The sequence below is a fragment of the Ictidomys tridecemlineatus genome, chromosome 15 (assembly GCF_052094955.1).
Source record: "Ictidomys tridecemlineatus isolate mIctTri1 chromosome 15, mIctTri1.hap1, whole genome shotgun sequence".
Lineage (NCBI taxonomy): Eukaryota > Metazoa > Chordata > Mammalia > Rodentia > Sciuridae > Ictidomys > Ictidomys tridecemlineatus.
In genome coordinates this window covers 52461313-52484698 of record NC_135491.1, presented here as the reverse complement: position 1 = coordinate 52484698, position 23386 = coordinate 52461313, and the positions used below count along the sequence as shown (strand labels likewise).

General features: G+C 47.9%; 1 protein-coding gene across 1 annotated transcript in view; it reads right to left on the bottom strand.

Annotated features, from left to right (window-relative positions):
- The window catches only part of Vat1l (vesicle amine transport 1 like), a 140188-nt gene that overhangs the window by 64585 nt on the left and 52217 nt on the right, over positions 1–23386 (bottom strand). Inside the window, exons 4-7 of the mRNA XM_005318452.4 lie at positions 16796–16938; positions 8928–9031; positions 6627–6682; positions 2484–2678 (exon numbers count right to left, since the gene is read on the bottom strand). Coding sequence (XP_005318509.2) covers positions 2484–2678; positions 6627–6682; positions 8928–9031; positions 16796–16938 — 498 coding nt within the window. The remainder of the gene's footprint in view (positions 1–2483; positions 2679–6626; positions 6683–8927; positions 9032–16795; positions 16939–23386) is intronic.

Here is a 23386-nt window from a genome sequence, read left to right as displayed (position 1 = left end):
CTTTTATCAAAAGAAATAAGTTCTTTTCATTTCTCAAAGAAATGGACAACAAATATATGAAAAAAATGAATGTTCAACATCTCTAGCCATCAGAGAAATGCAATCAACAAGACATTAAGATTTTCTCTCACGTTTGTCAGAATGGCAACCATCAAGAAGACGAATAATAATAAATACTGGAAGGATGTGGGGACAAAGGTAGACACATACATTGTTTGTAGGACTGCAAATTAGTACAGTCACTCTGAAAAGCAGTATGAAGATTCCTGAAATAGCTAAGAATGGAACCACCATATGACCCAGTCATTCCACTCTTCAGTATGTACCTAAAGGAACCCAAATCATCATACTATAGTGATACAGTCATATCAGTGTTTATAGCAGTGTAATTCACAATAGCCAAGTTATGGAACCAGCCCAGGTGCCTGTCAATAGATGAAGGGGTAAAGAGAATGTGGTTTATATACACAATAAAGTTTTATTCAGCTGTAAAGAAGAATGAAATTGTGAATGAAATTTGCCAGTAGATGCATGGACCTGGAGGATATCATGCTAAGTGAAATAAGCAGACCCAGAAAGTCAAGGATCAGATGTTTTCTCTCATTTGTGGAAGGTAGACCAAAAGGCAAGTCAGGGAGCAGGGAGGAAATCCCAGGGAAATAGAAGGGAGAGCAGTGAAGTATAGGAAGGAGATTGATATGAAGGGAAGGAGAACTGGAAAAGGGTAGAACAGTAGAATGAAATTAATCAAACTATCTTATGTAAGTATGAGAATAGTATACCAAATTTCGCCTTTATGTATATCTATAATGCACTAATTTAAAAATACTAAAAACTGCTTGTAACTAGCAGATGTTGAATCAGGGTGACAAGTATCTTATACTATTTTAAGTATATATATATATGTATATATACACTTAAAATTTTATGTGATAAAACAGTTGCATAAAAAGATAATGTATAAGGGCTGGGGCTGGGGCTCAGTGGTAGAGCGCTCACCTAGCACGTGGGAGGCGCTGGGCTCGATCCTCAGCACCACATAAAATAAATAAAGGTATCGTGTTCAACTACAACTAAAAATACATATGTATTAAAAATATTATGTATATATTTATGTGTGTGTATATAAAAAGATTATGTGTTTATATAAATAGAGATAGATATAGATATATGGAAGGTAGACCAGTAGGAGGGAGAGGGGAGAGAAAGTAGGGATCCCAGGGACTAAAATGGAGTAAATTAAATTCCATGCATGTATAATTATGTCAAAATGAACTCAAGTATTATGTATAACTCTAATACACCAATAAAAGGAAAAAAAAATCTTTTGTTGGCTGGGTTTGAGACCATAAGTGATACATCAGTGCTGGAGAGATACGTGGACACATTTCTGGTCCACAGAACCAAGGCTAGTAGTCATCTTTGCTTACACAGTTCTCTCAACCTAGCCGTTTGGGGAGATTTCTGTGCTTAGAGAAGCCACTGCCTTTGAGTCAACTTAGTCCAACAGGCAAGTACAACCGTTTCTTCCCAGAAACATACCCATTCCGTCCCATGGAATGTAGTGTGTGCTACAGATGGTAAAAACATCTGTGACTCCTAAAAGTGTAACAGCACTTCTATAAGGCACCTCTTCCACGAGAAATGCAAAACACAGACGAAAAACACACCCCACATATTTTAAAATATTTTTCAGGGGCTTCTTGGCTCCCTGAAGCCAAGGTTGCAGAGGCCCGAGTTAGATAGATCTTAATGAAACGCCTCCTGAAATCCAGGCCACACCTGTCCTTGGTCCTCACAGGGAACAGCCATAACTAAACCTTCCTTTGTCCAGAACGGTTGTGGAGACCCAGTCTCCTCCTGCAAGTCTTAGATGAACCAAGACGACCAGTTCATGCCTCAGCACCCTGAAAGGTTATGCTCAGGGCTCTTAATTTTTTTCATGGCCAAGGATGCTTTCAAGTAGTAGAACTTCTGGCCGTTGTCTTAACGAAAAGATTCAATCCAACAGCAGACCTAGCAATTCAGCGAGAATTACAGCATCCATCATGGCTGCTAACAATGTCTCCCAGGGGCTTAAAACATCTGGGCTCAGCACACAAAGCATTTCAGCTCTGAGGTCTTGTCTGCCCTGCCCTTGATCTCTTACATACCCACAAGGTGACTGTGTATGTGATTCTGTAACAGTGCACACACGCTCTCGTAACCCAGGTGAACTGCACACACCCATGTAAACTCAGCAGCTTACCTGGGAGGAAAGGGTTCATGGCACTGGTGGTGAGCTGGGGCACACAGTCTGAGAAATACTAAGGAACTTACATCGAATGCACTATACTATGAGACAATGACTTTCAAGATACTCAATTCCAACAAACCAACCTGGGAAATATCACCAATAAAAAAAACAAAAATGTATCTGGCTGCCCAAACTCGCCTGGGCCAAAAAGAAGAGGCTTTTTGCCGAGGAAGGGTACCATTCTTACCTCCTCCAGGGCCCACAAGGAGTCCACCACCGGCTTGATCTTCTTCTGGTTGTACAGGCCTATGAGTCTGTCCACCACGCCTCGGACGAGGCCTGCTCGGCCCTGTTTGAAGAGCAGGTGTAAGAGGGAGAACCCCGCGATGACTTTGTTCTCTTCGTACAGCTTGATGGGGTTCACTTTCTCCACCTGCCACCACTGAAAGAGAAGCAGGCCCTGGGTTAGGAGACCGAACATCAGCCCACGTCTGCCCCCACCCCATGCTGTCAGCTTCCACGGGACAGCGGAGGGCTGATCCCCCGCTGCCACAGACAGCTCTCGCTGGGCCTTTCTTAAAGCACCAGTTTCATCAGGGAGTGCTGGGGGCGCACAGGATACTGCAGATGGCAGTGCTCATGCTAAGCTCAGGATCTAGGCGGGAGAGCCCAAACCAACTGCAGGTTGAACGTCTCAAACCCCGAAATCTAAAAAAGTTCCAACGTCTGAAAACTTCAGAGTGCCAACAGGATGTCACACTTGGAAAACCTTACCTCACCTCCTGTAACAAGTCTCAGTCAAAATGCAGGTGCACTAACACTAACACATTAAATATTCCTTGGACTCTGTATATCAAGTGTACATGACACATAAATGAATTTTGGGTACAGACTTGGGTCTTATCATCAAGTGGTCTCATTATGTTATATGCAAATATTCCAACACTAAAACAGATATCCAAAATCTGAAACACTTCTGGCCCCAAGCATTCTGGATACAGATACTCAACCTGTACTGGGCCACGTACAGTCCAAACGTTAGGAACGTGATAGGAACCATTGGCTCTGGAGTTGAATCCTGACTTACTCCCCGTTACGCTCTGGGCTTTGTTTTCTCCACTGACTATAGTGGCAGAATCTGAACTCCATGGCTTCCCAGAAGCATAAGGTATGCAATACTTGGCCTAGGCAGTGGCCCTGCAGCTACCTGGGTTGGTGAAGCAGAAGTTGAAGAGGTATTGGGGGGCATGGTTGGGGTGACCTCTGTGATTGCAGGTGTAGCTTTCTTAAGGGTGGAGAATGGCAGGGCTATACCAGACAGGTGGGCAGGAATCTGTCACAGAAAGAAGAGCATGTGGGGGCAGGAGGTAACTTACACAGAAGGAAGAATGTAAAGGGCAGTGAGGCTGAAGGGTTGGGAATTTCCTAGTGGTTTTCAACCAGGGGCAGTTTTGCCCCCTACAGGGACGTTAAGTGATGTTGGGGGATATTTTTGGTTGTGTTACTGGGTCGAGGGGGTATTGCTGTGGTGCTCAGGACAGCTCCATGGCAAAGATGATCCAGCCCTAAAAACCAACAGCACTGATATGGAGAAGCCCAGACTGAAGACCTGGGTGGCCACACACAGCTGGTACCTGTGGCTGTCTCTTTTCCAGGCTCCCCATGAGACATCAACACAAGCACATCGTCCTTAACAACCTGCACAAATGGCCATCCAGCCACTCTGTGCTGACTTAATTGCTATGCCTTTGGTGCCAGTTGTAGGTTAGAAATTCAAACTTCTAGTTTCTGGAGGGTTTTAAGAGGTAAAATGTTTACTGTAGGTTTCAGTACAGAATGCAAGCAGAAATGTGATGGGCATTCATAAGTTTCATGATATTTGTTATCAAGGTGCTTATTTGGATTCTTCCTGTTTCTAAAAAGAATTGAAGAGGCTTACAAAAGTAAAAGATATTTATTTTTATTTTATTTCACTTCATTTTTTTTTTGGTACCAGGCATTAAACCCAGGAGTTCTTAACCATTGAGCCACACAACCCCAGTCCTTTTTATTTGTTGATATAGGGGTTTGCTAAGTTGTTGAGACTGGCTTTGAACTTGAGATCCTAAAATTCCGGCCTCCCAAATTGCTGGGATTTGGGGTGTGTGCCACTGTGCCCAGACAGATTTTGATTTATTTAGGTTGGGAGACCATGTTAGGTTGAAACCAGGACTGAGGTTCATACACAAAATTCTTTACCAAAAACTCTACTGCGCCCTTCAGCAAGGGCAAGGACCAGCTCTAGAAGAGTCACATATTGACAACGAATGTCTTTTTACAAAGCAAAGGTAGAAAAATGATTAATAACTTGGTGCATGCCTCAAGGAATATTTATGGAAGGGATGCTTGCAGAATCCACAACTGCTCCACACTAGTGGTTAAGAGTTCTTGGGCTGAATGCCACTTACTAATTGTGTGACTTTAGTGGAGTCACCTAGCCTATCTGTGCTGGGTTTCCTCTCTGAACCTCATGGCACAGTGATGAGGAGTAACCGTGTTCATGCGTGTCAGGTGCCTAGAATGGTACCCTGACATTTGCTAGGTGCCCTAGAAGCACAACTTTTATTACCTTAATTTGAAAGGGATGTTTGGATTTAGAGAATAAGAGCTGTGAGTTTGGAGTCAGATTGTGCTCTAGGCTTGTCCCTCATCTGTGAATATCATCACATTTTATGGCCCAAAAGCAAATAGCATATTTGAGAATGAGTGAAATTCTAAGAGGGAATATAATTAAGAAAGCAGAGTGAGAAATCCGAGTACAAGTCCAACACCTCTCTACAGATTTAAGAGTTTTTATTTTTTTAAGAACATTTCAAAGCAAAGTTCTCCTTCCATTCTTTGTAATACCCTCTTCAAATTACTTCTAATCAACTAGCATCAAACCAGTCCCTCTGAGCACACAGGGCTCAGAGGGTTAATCTTTGTTCTTAGCCTTCAGCTACAAAGCATAATGCGCAAAGGAATCTACCTCCACCCTAGCTGCCCTAATCACCTAGCTGTGTGTCCGTGAGGGCCTTCCCTGAGTGTGAGCACACTGCAGTTATTTTGTTAGTGTCCTGTGTTGTGATTGTGCATTTAGTGGAGAAGGGAAAACGCTTTTCTTACAATTGCATCTAATGTGTGGTAACCCACAGCAGTCGATCAGCATCACATTAGTTACAGCCACGTTAATAAAACAGCTGTGCGTGGTACCAAGTCTGTCTTCAGGGATGCGGGAACATGGCATCCCGAAGAGATAGGCCCCACCCCTGCTCCTCCTGCAAATCCTGTAGCCTAGATGATCCCTGACCCAGATTTTAAAGCCTCAATGGAGAACGAACGAAGCCCTCTAATTCCAATCTCATAGTGTAGGGAGCAGGAACCTCCCAAAATCAGGGAAGGTTCGGGGTAAAGTTTCTGGCAGCTGGTGCTGGCTCTTTGGGAGCACATGACATCCCTGTAGTGCCGCACATAGAACAGACTCTCAGCTTCCCACGGATCTCCCTGACCGCTCTATTCAAAATGCCTCTGCCCCATCCTGCTGTTTTCTCTTCCGCATCCTATTTCAATCCCCTTCTGATGCTGGAGAGCCATCAATCACGTTATTATTATGTCTGTCTTAATTTGACTTTGCCTTCCTATTGGCATAGGAGAGCCACCTCTCTACACACTGTGACTCCTGGATGGCTGGCACAATGTTGCAAACAGTAGGCACCAAGAAAATGCTTATCACAGTAAGTGAAGCCATTGGGCTGTGGAGGAAGCACACAGCAAGCACTGTGAGAAACAGCAGGTCCCTGCTCTGGGGGTGGAGGGGAGTAAAAATAAAAGCAGCAGCCCAAATTTGCTAATGTCTAGCACTGCGTAGCTCTAGACAGGAACACACGTCCCTTCAGGCATCCAGTAGGGGCAAATGCCCAGAGAGGAGGTTTCTCAATGGCAGACAAAATAATTGTGTATTCAGAGCTTGATAAAGTCATGGGATCCCACACAGTAGGATGAAAACACAGAAAAATCTCAGGCACACAAAGAGACCTGGTCAGAAAGTGGCCAAACTGAGAGGCTGGTCCTCCTGGGAGCAAATAAAATGCACTAATGCTAAGTTCATTTCTGACTTATGATTAAAAACACAAATGCCTCAGCAGTCTCTGTTGAAGTCAAAATAAAGCTTTCTTGAGTTTCCCAGCACTCCTACCTCTTGACTTCATTCAGATAAAAGGAGCTCAAGCCCTGGTCCTGCCTGGGTGCAGTGAGCAGGGCAGAGATGCAGGCTTTATTGAAAATAAATGATGCAAATAAAGGACAAGCAGGAGTGGTCAGCGTCTCCGACCACCCCCCAGCACGGTGCTGTTAGACATGCACAGGTACTTACTGATTTAGCAAAGCTGAAGAAGCTCTTGGTCTCTCCAGTTACCATGTTGGACGAACCTGCAGATGAAAGGGTCCCCAATCAGGCACTTGATCATGGAAATGGGCATCACTTGTTACACCTGGAAGGACCACAGTTGTCTGGTACCCAACTGGCAATGGCTTAAAAACGAGTTTAACTCAGCCTTAGAAAAATGAAGGCATCAGGTTGACTATTTTAACTAGGTGTCATTGGATCAAAGAGGAAATGGAGATTCTTCTCATGATGACTAATGACATTGGAAAACTGTGTAACAAAGGGCATCCAAGGCAAGTGTTTTAATGAAATGGTGCACTGCTGACACAGCTGCCAGGTTCTGCTCTTTGAGAAAGGGACGGTGAGAAGCTGCTCTATGGGTCTGAATGTGATTCCCCAGCAAGGGAGAGGCGCAGGGCGCTGATCTGGCCTGGGCACAGAGGTAGTGGAGGGGGATTCAGATGGATGGAGAAAGAAGAGGAGGTTAAAAACAGGTTCAGAAGACAAGGAAATGGTGTGGCCAGTGGGTCAGCCCCAGAGCAGTCTGGGCAGAGCGGTGAATGCCACTTGAGACAATGCAATGAGAATCTAGTTTTGCCAGTTTGCACAAGCAAGGCTCAGATGGCAGGTGGGAGGTGGAGTTGGAGAAGTTACTGTAAGATGCTGACACTGGAAGGAAGGACCCTCCCCCCGGGATAGGGGAGGAGGAGACTTAACAATATAGGGATACCATAATGGTATTCTTTTAGTGTCTCAGACACCATAATGGTACCTCTTCGGTGGCTTTCCTGACTTGTACCCAGAGATTTGGAAGTAAGTTTTTCTTAAGAGAATAATTATTTAATGACAAAATAATGTACATATTAAACTTAATTATTCAACCTGCGTAAACTAGTAGCCACTTTACTGCTTCTGCCTTTATGGGCTAACTTCCAGTAGGCATATGGCACAAGGCTTGCAATAATTAGTAACCAAGGAATCAATGCAATGGATTTGATAATTATGACATTCAAGCTGAACTGCACAAAAATGACATCATGGAATTGGGCCAAAAATAGAACTACTGGGGGCTGGGGTTGTGGCTCAGTGGTAGAGTGCTTGCCTAGCACGTGTGAGACCCTGGGTTCGGTCCTCAGCACCACATAAAAATAAAGTATTGTGTCCAATATAACTAAAAAATAAATATTAAAAATATAAATAGAATTCCTGGTAAATGATAAGAAAGACGAGGAAACTACCCATCTGCATGGTATTCGCCATATTTGTCATAATGTCCTTGGACTCCCAGAAGGCCCCTCACCAATAATAATAATAAATTATGTATCCACTTCCAAGGAAATATGTGGTCATGATAGAGATTATCAAAACACCAGCTATGGAGTATTTATCCATCTCTGATGAGCTCAATTCTCTTTCTGTTATAATGATCTAATGATGACAAAGAGATACTTATATTCCTCAAATATCTTTTTTATAAGCTTCTCAGCTAATGTCAGGGAAATGAATGTTTTTTCTTTTTCCCCTGAGCTACCCAGAGTTAAGGTTCAATATCTATTGCACCTACAGGACACAGAGCAGTCAAGAATCTCAAACACCAGGTAACTCCAGTATCCCTTTGCTTAGGAATATGACACCTGGCCTCATATGAGCCTTTTTGTAGAGCCTGCTGTTTAGATCAGCTTGCGTGCCTATGACAGGGAAGAGGGGGCTCTAGAGTCTCCTGTGGGAGAAGACTTGCTCCCAGCTGTTTCCATCAATCTTCTCCACCACCAAGAGCGTAGAAATGGAGGTAGGCGCAGAGCAGATGGGACTAGACCCGTGCCATCCTTCCATGGCTCCCATCTTGATGGGACATTCAGGTAGTCTGGAGGAAGGAGGGCAGCTCTCTGCAACCCATCACCAATCGAGATGAATCCCCCAGAGGCCTCCATATCCTGCCCACTTTTCTCCATCCTGCTATGGCTCCTCCATGCTGACATCTTCTTAATGTCCTTGAAGCCAGTTGGTATTCCCCACTTCCTGTGGGCCAAGTCCCTCAAGGTTCTACTCATCTTGGACTATCTTGGCTCCGCCTTGCTTTATCTCTTCTAAGATAACAGGATTATGGGGCAGTAGGCACAAAGTTTATCATTAAAAACAACTAACAGCAGCATCAACAGAAGAAAAGAAACACGCCATCCCACAACCCCAACACACCAACCAGCACATTTCATCTCTCAGAGCCTTGGTCTTGGGCACAAGGGCAGCGTCCCTGTCACTGACCATGCCCTGCTGCTGTGTACCACTCACCATATAAAATGTAGGTTCCCAGGGGCTTGAGAAGGCTGAGGCCTTTCCCAGTGTTGTCCCCGCACAGGCAATCCAAGACGATGTCCACACCTTCGGCGGAGATTCTAAATGGTGAGAAGACAAAGCAAAAGATGGAGAGCTGTCAGCAACCAAACTGTGGAGCCTTCTCTTTTCTTGGGTCATGTCATTTGACACAGGATCAGGCAGAGAGAGGGACCTAGGAGAATCCTGGGAGGTGGGTTTATCCTCTAAGTTACTATGAGTTACTATGGGGTCACCTCCTGATAAACCCAACCTGAGTTGAAAAAAGCTGGAGTAGAAATGTTATTGAATCCACCTCACCTCCTGGACGCCATAGCTGAGCAAGGCCTCTGATCACCAGGCTGGGGGAGCCGAGTCACTGCCGCTGCCCAGCATTGGGAGAGACTATGACACTGCCTCTTGCTAGCCCAGGAGAAGATCCAAATGCAAAATGGGAAGTTCAATTATTACTAAATGCACATCGTTTTCATGCCAACATAAAGTCAAAAGGTCTGAAGCCAACCATTGTCAGCCAGGGACTGTCTGTGAAAGAGATGCTAGAGGTAGCCAAGAACTGGCTGGTGGCTCACATCAAGAACCAGCCTGGAATCCAAGAAGGATGGTGGGCACTGGAGTCGGAGGGCTCCGCTGGTACCGGCTGCCCCACTCAACCTCTCTGTGCCTTAGCTTTCTCCTTTGTAAAGTGGAGTTAGTCTGTTTCTAACTAAAGGATGAGACAAGGTGACAAATAAAATGGGTGGCCCCGGTTTGCTGCAGAGCAGACATTCCATAAGCCAGTTGAAGAGCTCTATTTCTGCAGCAAGGCCCTGTGCTGGGATCTGTCCAAGGTGCTGAGATAGAGTCAGGAAGGAAACCAGCGTGCTCCCAGTTTTCTTGGGGCTACTGGTCCAGCAGAGAGGCGCCGTCATCTCTAGGTATAGCCTAAAACTGACTCTTAGAAGATAAGGGTTAAGTAGAGAAGCTCTTAACTGAGGCTGAGGAGGGAAGGTGACTTACTCCAGGGCTCACTGCAGGTAGAGAGAACCCACATTTGTATTCCACTGGACAAGCAACACGGGTTTATCTTTTCTGTTCATTTATTTATACATCCATTGATTCTCCTAATGCATTTAACAAACATTTACTGGGTTTCTGCTGTTAGGAGACACTACACAGGAGAGGGCTGCAGAACAGGCAGGTTCCAGAGATTGTTGAGGAACTATTGATGCCCACGAGACCCCTGTTGTGGCTGGCCCTGCTCCGTTCAGACAGGACTAGCCTTTCTTCAGGACTGTGAGTCTGTGGGATTATTTGCTACAATAGTTGTGTTAGCAGATAGCTCAATTTTTCTACCCCAACATAGCTCAATTTTTCTACCCATGTCAACAGCTGAGTCTGTCTCTGTTCCTTATAAAATACCCAGTCTGTGGCGAGCTCTGATGGGGACAGAGGTAGCAAGAGACCACCCTAACAGAGAGGCTCCAACAGAGCACTTCGGGGGCCTTGGAAGATGACCCACTGTCGAGTGTTGGTGGATGAGCAGGAATTGCCCAGGTGACTCAGGGAAGGCATCTCTCAAGAGAACACAACAGCTTGGCCTGGGCTGGCAGAAGGCGTTGGGACACCAACCACGGCAATGAGAAGCCAGGCCTTTGGCCTTGTGATGAAAGGGCCCAGACACTGGCTGCCACCACCAGTGGCTAGCTCGGAGGTGGGTGGACAGGGGCCGGGGGTAGTGTAGCACTGGGCTTAGGATCATGAATTTTGCCTCAGTGTTAAGCATGGAGTTCTGCCACTTGCTGTGTGACCTCAAGTGATTTACTTAGCTTCTCTGTACCTAAAACCTCCTTCCTCATCTGTGAAAGGGGATAATGATGATAGGCACTTTGTGAAACTTGTAAGAGCTGGCACAGGCAGAGCACAGAGCCTAGCTCACAGTGGGCACAGGGTCCATAGCAGCTTTTATTACCTTTGGTCAGAATGGCCTGACTTCAAGAGGGTCTTTGGCTAGGAAAAGGGCAAGAAAGGAGAATATTCAAAACCCCAACAAGCCAGCCACAGACACGAGCAGCCTTCCAGGTGGGTGACATCACCAGTCCAGAAACCAGCAGAGCTGAGGCTGATGCCCTGGATCTTTCTAGGAGAAAGAGCATCCATGAGCGCTCAGTACAGCCCAGGTCCACTGTGGGGAAATCCCGAGAGTCATCCATTCCTAGCCGCAGTTCTCTCTATTTGATGGATGGAGAACAGAGGCTGAGGAGGTCAGGTGATTTGCTCCAGGGCTCACTGCAGAGAACTGGGGGTGGTGGGGTGGGGGTGGGGGGTTAGTTCAACCCATCACATCCGGAAACCAGGAGAGCCCCGAGGCACAGAATGGCTTTGCAGGATGAACTGTGGCCATCCTGGGGTGACTGCCACTGTCCTTTCTCAGCCACGCAGGCTCTAGCAGGGACTGAGCAAGGCAGGCTTCATTCCCAGGTCCTGAGGATGGGGGTCCAGGTGCTGCTTGTGCACACCAAGTAGGAAGTTCCTCGGGTCAGAGCTTCAAGACGGCTAAGTGCTGCATCCCTGTTCCGTCACCACGACCTTGACCAGTGGACCACACTGAAATGGAACCTTACTGACCTGAACTCGGGTCTGTTTAAAATGTCCCAGGTCCCACACCAGCCTTAGGACTGGCCCTCCGGGGACCCGCTCATGTTAGCCAGCCCCTCAGAGTCCTTCCAAGGCCGTCGTCCTCGGGAAAATCGCTAACAGAGCCAAACAGCTCATCAGGGGCACACGGGCCACCCTCACTCCTAATCCCCATTTCCAGGGTGACCAACCACCTGTACATGACAATAATTGGGTAGAAGCAGAGCGGTTCGGGGCAGAGGCCAACCGCAGGGAATTTTCTGTCTGCTCGCTCTGCTGACATAAAATCTCTGTGGATTTAAAAAGCAAACACAAAAGAGCTCCAGCTCAGGGATTCTGGGGCCAAATCCAGTGGCAAGACGTTTTGGAATTGCTGATCTGGCCCCTTGTGTCTGTCCTTCCTTTGTCCCCCTCGCCCCCGGCCCCTCCATGGTGAATGCTGCCTCTTGGCTCTCCACCCACGTGGATCAGGGAGGAATTTCTATCGAGTGGTGGCAAGTTCCCATGGAACCATGGCTGGGAGAGAGGCCCTGGACCTGCCAAGAGGCGATCCCTTTGTTCTGACTTTGTTCTGACATAACTTGGCTTGAACCCCACTGAAGGGCTTTCCAGAGCATGGTCCCTGTAACCTGTGGCTCCCTTTAAAATTCCTCTTAATTTTTAACTGATCACATTTAGAGGTACATGTCCACAAATTGTAACGTGTACATCCGGGGCATTGGCCCATCTGTTACTCATTAAGTTCCTCTTTTGCCATCACCAAACACTCATCATTCCAGAGGTCCTTCCCTGGGAGCAGTTTTGCTCACACCCTGCCATGAGTGATGGCTGGAGACATCTTGCATTGTCTCAGCTTGGGACAGGGGCAGGCATTACTACATCTAGAGAGGAGAGCCGGGTTGAGAATCCTGCAAGGCACAGGACAGAATCTGGCAGCAGAACCATCAGCCTGGAATGCATGTGGGACTGAGAGAGAGAAGCCCTCATCTAGCCGGATCCTCCTGGGCACAGCATCTAGCCCATCACAGGTACTCAGTCTCACACTGCCATGTGCTTCCACCCAGGCTGCCTGGCTTCCTCATGGGCTCAGGGGCGAGCCACCTGCCTTTGGGAGGGTGAGTGTGGGTGGGAGGAGACCACAGGCTCTGGAACCAGAACCACATGGGGCTTAGTCCTGCCACAGGGAGGGGTGTGGAATCAAGTAACTCAGGATGCATTGGGCTCTCTGAAAAATAAAGACAATGTCTACTTTACAAAACTGAGCTCCTCTGTGTTGTCTGGGCTTCCAATTAGATGGTGCTCACCTGTGTTTCCCAAATGCCTTATCTTTTCCCATCAGGTGCTAGCTTTACTCTCTTGCAACTGCCCCTATAACCATCTGTCCCTACTAGTTTGGATGCCTTGGGTCACAGGGATGTGTGTGTCTGGCTCCTCACGGTGTCACGAGGCCCATTCACAGGAATCAACAATGTGTGAATAAATGAATGAATAAAATACAGCCTGAAATAATACTGGGCACCACTTTTCACCAAAGGAGGTTTACAATGTTTGATTTTTAAGAAAAGATGTTTTGAAATAGCTTTATTGAGGCACAACTGACGCACCAAACCTGCACACATTGGAGGTATACAACTCGGCTGGGACCCAGGTTCACACCTGAGGAGCTATCATCACCCTCAAGGTGACCAATGCATGCTTTCTGCCCCAGAGCTCCCTCGAGGTCCCTGGTTAACCAAGGGAAAGGTTGGCAGGTTCGAGTCCCTACCTCGTGCACCTCTGAGTCTGTGAGGGAAAAAGCCGTATTCCGTGTTCCATCTATGCCTGTGAGTAGTTTCTTGCCTTGAGGGATGGGGTAAGGTGCACATAACGTGGTCTAAGCAAACTTGGCAGAACAGGAGGAGACCGATAGCTGTTCCTCTCCATCTTGCCCTGCCCGAGAGCTCCCACCTGGGACCCTCCCCACTTCCTCACTTGCAGAAATCCTGCTTGTCCCCCAAGTGTCCCTGAGGGGCTGTCCATCTTGGTCCCCTCTGATCTTCTCTCTCCTTTATTTCTGGAGCCCTTATATCCGGTGCACACGGCTCAAGGTGTCTCGCTCTAACTCGGCTCACTCGTAGTCACGGCTCTCCTCCCAGACAGACGGAAGGCGGTGAAGGTGAAGTCTGTATCATACATATTTTTTCCTCTTCCCTTTAAAATATTTGGCTTAAGGCTGAGAGTGCATTCAAAAGAGGTGTGCTGCTTGACTGGTTTATAAGAGTTCTCACTGTAGGAAATTCATCATTTTTTTCTAGTTCATCACACACATAATCATGTAACCATCTCTGTGATCAGAAAATAAAGGAGAGTGGCTCTGCCCACACTCGTGATGTATGTTAGCAGTTGATATTTTCCGTTTCATTCTACGTGCAAAGCTAGTTTGTGCAAAGCTAGGACGCAGGCATAGATGGAACATGGAATACGGCTTTTTTTCCCCTCAATATGCTCCCAGGAGTGTTTTTCCATTGTGTGACAGTCGTCATAATTAGCCGTTTTTAGGGGCTGGGGAATACTCAGGCAGGTGGGTGTAGCCTAAGCCTTGGAGCCGGTTCCCTTCTGCTGGGTGGGGCAGCTGGCTCCCGGTCCCCTCTGCTGCAGACACCGTGCGTGGCTCTGCACTAGGCAGCGTGGCTCTGCACTAGGCAGCGTGGCTCTGCACTAGGCAGCGTGGCTCCCGCAGCTTCATCTCACTCTGGGCTGTTTGGAGGGCAGGATGACCAGGGCACAGGCTGCCACCATGGCCATGGCTACCCAGTCACTTCCAGTCCAATCCCAGGGTCTCTGCTTACGACAAGAGTGAGCTGCCGGAGTGGTATCTGAAGGAAGGTGGGGAGGTGGCCTTAGGTGCTGTTGCCTCTGCTCTTCTGATAAGAGTGGAAATCACTGATCCTGGTGCAGAGAAGCAGGTCAGGGACAGGGAGAGGAGGGGACGGAGCAGCTACATGGCAGATGGGGTCCCTGGCTAGGGGGTGTCACTTCTTCAGAAGAGCTGCCTGGCACTTTTCTTACCCTCCCCACCTCCAGCTGCCTCCAACTGCCTCCAGCTGCACCGGCCTCCTTTCAGACCCTTGAACTGACCCAGGGCCTCAGCACCTGCAGCCCCCGGCCAACGTCTGGACCCTTCCACTCTCAGCCAAGTCTCGCTCTTCCACTCATGACCCGATTTTTCCCCGTGTGTGTATATCCACTAAGGCTCTGCATTTCTCTACCAGAACACACATCAAAAGTATAAACCAATTCATTCTCTTTCGAGTCTTATTTGCTCACCCCACCCCTGCAGCTACATCTCAGTCTCTAGAAGGACAGTGACTCTAACGGTTACTGTTGGGTCTCCCTCCTGGGCACAGCCCCTAGCCCATCACAGGTACTCAGCACATATTTATCAAGCAGGACGCACATAAAGAGTGAGAGAGTACTTGGAAAAAAAATCACTTAAAGGGGTGAAAGAAAAATGGTGGAAGGGATTGGTGGTAGTTTCTCATCTGTTTTGCAGACCGCAGCCTGAGAGGCTCAGGGTAAAAGTGGAAGAACCACCTGAGAGCTATGGTGCTGGGCAGAGGGGCGTCTTTCAAGTAAGCCTGCTTATCTGGAAATGGGGTGGGGGGGTTCCACGTCTAGATTCAAAGCTCTTCTATCATGTCAATATTCTTCTCCTGGAATATCGGGATGATCTAAAGTTATATACAAATTTTTACATTCGAGATTTAAAAACAGACCATTGGAAGATTTCCTTTCCTAGAAACTCCCCAAGTTTCACCAAGTTGATCTAAATCCATCCCCTCAAACAAACTATTCTGCGGTTCCCCTGGTCTTTCATTTTCCATCTTAATTTGTGATTTGGAGAAAATGGCTCCTTAGCTATGAGGTTGGCGAGGCAACTTAATACCGGTGTACCTTACAAGGTAGGGCTGAAAATAAGCCACACTGAAACGGTGGCTCCTGGCCACTCTGAACCTCTCCTGGAGCAGAGCAGACCCCAAGCCTGAGCACAGATCCCCAAGCAGCAGCCAGAATGAGCCACATGGGTCCTCTGCAACCAGGAGGCAGCTGGGTTTCCTTAGGATTCCCTGTTCACTCACATGCGCAAACCCACACACACACACACACACACACACACACACACACACACACGCACACATGCACACACATGCACACACATTACTCTCTCACATTCATGTACATACAGCCACCATCAGGAGCCACAGCATCAAAGGTGGAAAGTGGATCCAGCTATAAACCTACATTCCCCAGGTGACTGCAGTGGCCAGAAGACTGGTCTCCTTGGCTCCCTCTCCTCGACCCACCACCAGGGACTGAGCAAAACCTAAATCTGATCACGTCAACGCGGTAGTCCTTGCTAGCTCTTGGAGGTTTCCCCTTTGGGTGCTCCGTTGTCAATATCCATACCTGGATCAGGAGACCAGACATCCCTAGATTTGCACAGATAAGCTTTTCCCACTCTGAGGAGCTCCTTAATCTGCATGCGCATGGCAACCTCGATAGGGTGCCCCCAGCCCCATCTTCCTGCAGGCAACCTTAGTACAGGCTCCACTCTTCAGAGAGAACTCGTACGTGAACAGCGTGAGGCCCCAAGTCAAATGCCTGGCTTGAACCAGGGCTCCACTCTTTACCCCTGGGCCAGCCTTCCTGCTGCCCTCTAGATGGTTTCCCAGATTGCTCTCGGGGAGGTGTGGCCAAGGACCTGAGCAGGATGTGTGCTCCTGCTGGGACGGACCCTCAGAAGCCCCTTGTGCATGCCCTCCCAGTGATCTTTCCATCTGCCATCGAGAAGCAGACCCAAGACAATGGCAGAACCATAAAGTGAAAAGAGCCCAGTCCCTGAATCTCCTTACAGAAGACGATCCATCCAACGTGCATCTTTGGTACGTGAATAGATGGGGAATAAACTCTGATGTGCTAAGGCAGTGGAGTAACACCTGCCTGACTCTTAACACATTCCTCCGCAAGTTCTTTAACAGCTTGGTTTCTTGGGGTAAGATTAGGGCTGTGGGAGGGTTGGATGAGCTAATTCGTGTGAAGCACGGGCCTGGAGCTAGCAATACCAAGCCCCCTGTACATAGTTGTTATTATCACCATTATAGGCTATTCTTTAAGCAAATGCTGCTGCTGTTTGAGAGAAGAGCAGTGCTAAGCCTGAGCAAGCAAGTGCCTACCTTTTGACTTCTTGCACGTAGTCTGCATTTCGATCAAAGAGGTGGGTCACGGACTCTTTGATTGCTTCATGCTTGAAAGTAGATGCCGTTCCAAAGACAGTCACATTGGGTACGGTGGAACACAGCTGAGCCACAGCTTGGCCCTGGAAGTGACATATACACACAGGCGAGTCACACACTAGGGCTACCATGTTCAATGAGGTATTATAGGTCTCAGGTTGAGGACCTGGTACGAGATGTGGCACTGAACAGATACTCAATAAATCTTCATTATCTTTTCTTTCCCCTTAGGGGCTTATTACATCCACAGCTGAGATATCCAGGCAGAGACAGGAAAGGTCAACATGAGTTTTAAGTATTAAAGGGTCCAGGGGCAAATTACAAATGCAGTCAGGAATGGGTGGTTTTCCACATCCGCTTCCAATACGGTCAAAATTTAAGTAAAAATGCCATGACCATGCGTGTTCAGAAACCTTCTAGCGAAAACCCTATCTGCTGGTAATTAAGATGCATTCTGAAACCGCTGCCTCTTTCCAGCATACCATCTGCCATTTTAAGAAGGGAAAATTATCCTACCAGAGTCATGTGCGGTATTCATTTCTGCCCATCATCTTATTTTCATGTCTTGGTGTTGGTGGATAATTCAGGGTGGCAGGTCAATTTATGGAAATGTTATCTTATCAGCAGTTGCAATTAAAGCAACATGGAGAGACTCACAGGACGTCAGAGCTGGCAGGTCATCCCAGTGCCTCCTCCCTGTCATTGTTTTTCAGAGGAGGGAAAGGACACTCGGAAAAATAAAGGTCACCCCGTTTTCCAGACACACATCTGAAATTCAGAGCAAGACCTCCTGACTGCAGTTATTGCCATTTTCCATTATCCTGTGCTGTCTACTGATTCTGACATTTTAAGCTAAGCAGACTTCTAAGTCGCTACCTAAAATAGACACGTCATCCGCACGCTCCCTTGGAGGTCAGCGGTTTTAGAACATGGGTGTGAACCCAAGACCGTAGGCTGCAACCCTTGTTCCAAGAATAGCTTTGATATTTGTTTATTTTTTTTTATATCCCAGATTGTATAGAACAAAGAAGGTTCTATCCTTGCTAGTGAGGGTAGCTGTCAGCAACCGGCATGGCAACTGTCTACAGTTAATTGGCCTCCTGTGAGTCACGGTTACAGCTCCATAGCCACGGGGCTTGAGCTAATCTTGTACTAACTGGGAAAGGAGCTTAGAATTGATTCCAGTGTCCCTGAAGTTCCTCTGCCCTCTGTTCTTGGGCAAGCATGACTTTTCTTCATTCAACTGTTCTTCAAATTTCTATTAAGTAGTAGTCACACGGTGCTAGCGAGAGACGTCCATGTCAGAAAGGACCTGCACACCCTCGCCGCTTGTCTCAGGCTGCCCACAGAGTCTTAGACCTGCAGATTCAGCTACCACTCTGGCATGTTCCCAAAGCACCATCAGACTCCACGGACCCTAAACATAACCCGTGACCCTCGGCAAAGAGGCTGCTCAAGCAGAATGTCCCAACTGGGCAGCTTAAACAATAGAAATTTCTTTTCTCACAATTTGGGGGTTTAAAATCCAAAATGAAGGCGTTGGTAGATGGGTTCCTTCTCAGGGCCAGGAGGGAAGCCTCTGTGGCAGCGTCTCTGCTGGGCTTGCTGAGGGACATCTTCTCCCTCTGTCTTGTGACCTCCCCTCCCCTCTAGGCCATTCACACTGGATTAGGGCCACCCCAAGGATGGAGACCCTGACATTGTTTGGATCGAAATCAATCCCCCAGAGGTCCATGTGTGGAAGACTTCTGTCCCCAAGTGGAACTACTCGGATGTTGAGAACCTTTAAGGCGGGAGGTTAGTGGGAGTTTTCAGTTTGGAGCAGAATGCCCTTGAAGGGAATACTGGGACCCCCAGCATCTTTCTCCCTGTTTCCTGGCTGCCATGAGATGAGCCATCTGGCTCCACCTGGAGCCCCGGGCCTGATGCCGTCTCGCCGTAGGCGCCCCAAAGCCATGTGGTCAATCTATGATGGACTGGAACCTTGGAAACTGAGCGTTAAAGTCAACCTTTTCTCTCCAGGGGTTGATTTCTCTCGGGCATTTGTGATAGTCTCGGAAAGCTGACCCACAGACCCTGTCTCCAAGGAAGGCCACGTTCTGAGCTGCTCAAGGTTGGGCAGGAATTGGGGGTTGAGCCAGGTCAACACGGAACACTCCTCTCACTGCCTCCCTCCTTCTGTGTAGTGGACTGATGGGTTCCACCACTGAAATGGGAGTCCAGGTGTCACCTGGCACTCCCCCCACACACAGCCCCTGAGTCACCCCCATATTCTTTTTCTCTTTTTCTTGGTCCACATTGGTTCTGGCTGGATCAGGGCCGTGCTCTTGTGAAGGACCTGGCTGCCTCCCTGTGTCCTCCCGAGGCCAGAGGGAGGAACACTTCCCCCAGGACAGTGGCTGCCACAGCCTTCCCTGGCTGCCTGCTGGCCCATCTGTGTGCTCAAGGTGCACGGGGCCTGTGCCTCCTTGTCTCTGTCCCCAGGGCCTGGCACGGGACCTGGCACACAGCAGGAGCTTGGGGCAGCTTGTTGAGTGGATGCTTGAGAAACTGGCCGGGTCAGTGTCCTGGGGCAGTTCGGGTTTATAGAGCTGGGATGCAGCATGGGTTTTAAAAATGATGATCAGAACTGACACAGGAACTGTACGTATTTTTGGAGTTGCAGTGTGGCATTCTGACACATGTCCATGATGGGTCCCCATTCGTCAGGGTAATTGAGTCCTTCACCTCAGACCTGGGTCATTTCTTTGCATTGGGAATAAATATTCAAAATCCTTTCTGCTATTTATTTTGGAAGAGTTACTGAATCGCTCTCCATAGTTACCCTGTGCTAGGGGACAGTAGCAGTTACCCCTCTCCAGCTCCACCTCTGTGCCTGTCCTCGCTCCGTTCCTCCCTCCCGCATGCCTTCCCAGGTCTGGTGACCACTCTTCTGTCTGGGCTCCTTTGAAATCAACTTTTTAGCTTCCAGTAAAGGTGAGGGCAGGCTTATTTCACTTAACCCAACATTCTCCAGTTCCATGCCTATTGCTGCAAATGACCAAATGTCCTCTCTTTCGCGGCTTAATAACATTCCATCTTGCACATGGAGTGCATCTTCCTTCTCCATTCACCCATGAGCGACACCTGGGTTGGGTCCCAGGGCAGGGCGCTCAGGAACAGTGCTTAGGTGTACGTGAGCGCAGCGTCTCCTCCAGGTGCCGCTTCCAGGTCCTTGGGTACAGACTCAGCCACAGAACTGCTGGGTCATGTGGCAGGTCTCTTTTCAGCTCTTTGAGGAACCCCCATACTGTTTTCCAAGGTGGCGACAGTGATTTACATTCCCACCAACAGAGAAGGAGGACTTCCCTTCTGAAGTACAGATTTAATTAACATGGGCCGTCTCTGCCTGGAGCCCAGCTTTGCCACGTCCATTTGAAAGACGCGGTAAAAACAATCAAAACAGAGCCACCATGAGTAATCTGGTCCATGGACACATAGCCACGCGGCTCTACCCACGAGGTACTTCCAGGAAATGCCCCTGGATGGTCTCATCATGGGGTGATGGTCGTGTGCACACTGAAGTGAGCACTACACAAACCTTGATGTCACTCACTGATGCTGGACTGTGTCAAGAAGAGCCCTAAACAGGAGATGTGGGGGGCTGCCCCCCGGCCACACAGCCTCGCACTGCACGGTAAATGTTATTTCACTAAGTTCAGGAGAGTAAATACACACGCCAGATCTCGGCCACGGGTGGCTATCCTCACCTTAGCTAACAACACACCAGACCCGATCGAATAACATGTGGTGGGTGGTGTCTTGATGGTGACGTGGTCAACAGGTGGCAAGAGTCTTTCAGTTCCATTTCAGTCTTAGGGGACCCCCATCTTGTATGATGTGAGCTGTTGACTACAATATCATTAAGCAGGTGAGACTCTATTTAAATTAGATATAATAAATATTATGTATTTATAAATATAATAAGTATAAGAAATATATATTAAATATATTGTACATATAACACATAAGCATTATGTGTACTATGTCATGTGCATATGTAATATATATGATTGTAATTAGAATAAAGCATGATTAGTATTAGTGTTATAAACATGTATGTACAATGAGTATTACATATATATAAATTTAATAGTACAAAACAATTGTATTATAGTTAATAACTATAATACAATTCATAGGCTATGAGTATTGAACATAATTTAGTAATTTACATCATGAGAGAGAGAGAGGTGCTGGAAGACACGAACTCGGCACACCAATTTGCAGGCTCCCAGTTCTCCATCAACTCACTGAGGTGACGAGAGGCCCTTAGTAGACCCTCAGTGATTTTTATTTTTTAAGGTAAATAACGCTCAGCATACTGTATTTAAAGTGCTTTCCCTCACAGCTGTAGGAAATCTGTACTCTGCCTTCTCACGTCCCCCGGTAAGTGCAGGCTCAGCAGCTCATTTATCCTGGCTCTCCTGCGTGCCTAGCAAATAGCACGGGCTCAATAAACATTTGTGGAAGACAGAATGAATTTTCAATAAAAAGGATTTTGCAATTCACCTGCAGACCTAGGACATGAAGTGAACAAAACAATCCATGCTCCCGCAGCTGCAGGGAGGGAGATCCGAGTGGACCTGTTCTAATGGACTTTCCTTCCCCCTTGGTGAGAGTTCTACACCAAGCCCCTCTCCAGGGCCAGCGACACAGCAGTCACAGCAGCCGTGGTTCCCTTTGTCCTCACATGGCCGGGTACTGTACCAAGGGGCGTCATGAGATCCTTAAACCACCTTTAGACAAAGTATCTTGATTTCCCATTTTCACTTAAAAATGGGGATTCAGAGAGGGGAAGGGACTTGGGTAAATCCAGAGACCCAGGACTCCGAGGCTTCTCTGCTGTTAGTCTAGCGAAGCTCTGGATGGCTGACATGGGGACTCCAGTCTCAGAGACCTGGCCTCCATTAAGGCCCCCTGGAGCCCCCATCTGGACAGCTCTGCCTCGGCTCTGCAGGTGGACAGATTTTCAGCTGGATTTCAATCAGCCTCGTGGCTATTGCAGGGCTGCAGGGCTGTCCCCAACTAGCACAGGCAGCAGGAATCCAGGGACAGCAGTAATAAGGGAGATGTTTTGGGTCCCTGAGCTATGTCTCTTGACAACAGACTGGCAGTTCAAAGCCACATCCTATTCCAGAAAAGCCAGGTGCAGTAGACAAATGATTATAGAAATAACTGCATTTCTATAAAAGGCTTAGTAAACTGTGTGGTCCACATTAAGGATTGAATGAGTGACAGTTTTTGGCTGTCACTGTTGGAATTGGGACAAAGCCTGGATGAAATTCTGGTTACCCAGTAAATGGGAATTTAAGATAGATGATCCTATTGATGTGCTGAGATTCAGGATTCAGCATCAGAGACTCAACTAATCAGGAGACAGGATAGATGGCTCTAGGGTCTCTATAATGTAGGCATCACGTACCTCTCAGCCTCTTCTCATCATATGCAAAAACTTTAGCTTTGATCACAGGGAAAAACACCCAGTTCTTTCAAAGTGCCACCCTATGTCTGACCACAGGGTGTTTACACATGCTGCTGTTCTCATCTATGACGCTCTAGGAACCAGATTGCCTTTATTTTCCTTTGTGTTATTTGTTGCTGCAAATCTGTTGACCTCATGTGACACTCGTGTAACAAGTGAGTGCTGAGAATAAGACACTTTAGGGGTGTGTGGCTAAGGTAGGAGGAGAAGATGAAGAGTGCGGCTAGAATTTTTCAGTTGCTCAAAATCTAAGAATGGATAACTATTTTGTTTTTAATGCAAAAGAGCAACAGACACATTGGGGAGACTTGGTAGCTGCTGTCTCTCTCTCTCTTTTTATTCATTACATAAATCAGGGCAGCTCTATGTGGAGGGCTGGGACCAGCATCCTCCCTATCCAGGGGCTTGTGGGAATGCAGTTCCCCAGGTCTACCCAGACCTGTGGGGTCAGACAGTCTCAGGTGTCGGAGGTGGATGATGGGGGTGCAGCCTGATTTTAACGAGCCCTCTGGGGGACCCCAGTGCAGCCCACAGGAGTCTTCCTGACTGCCGACAGGGCCTCTAGCAGCTCATCAGACGGTTGGTTTAAAGCCCGGGGCAGGGCCTCATTATCAGGACACATTCATAAGCTCCCTGGGGGACTCTCAGGTGCAGCCAGGCTGAGACCCCTGCTCCCTGAGGTCTTCTTCCTGCTGTCCTCTAATACTCCCCTTCCTCTTTGTCTGACTGTGGTGACATCACAGCCCGTGGGTTCGGTGTGTGGGATCCTGGAGATGTGGGGTGACTACCGCGGCCTTGGGTGACTCAGAGACACGGGAGGAGAAAACCAGCCCCCTCTCTGCTGGCAGGGTCTGCAGCTGCTGGGCTGGGAGCTGCTCAGCCAGTGGCCACAGCCCCTGGGCACAGGTTTGCCAGCCAGTCCCAGCTCTGTCACTTGACTGCTGACGTGACTATTTAAACAGAGCTCCCTGCAGAGGCTCTGGGTTAAGAAGCAAGTGGGCCAAGCA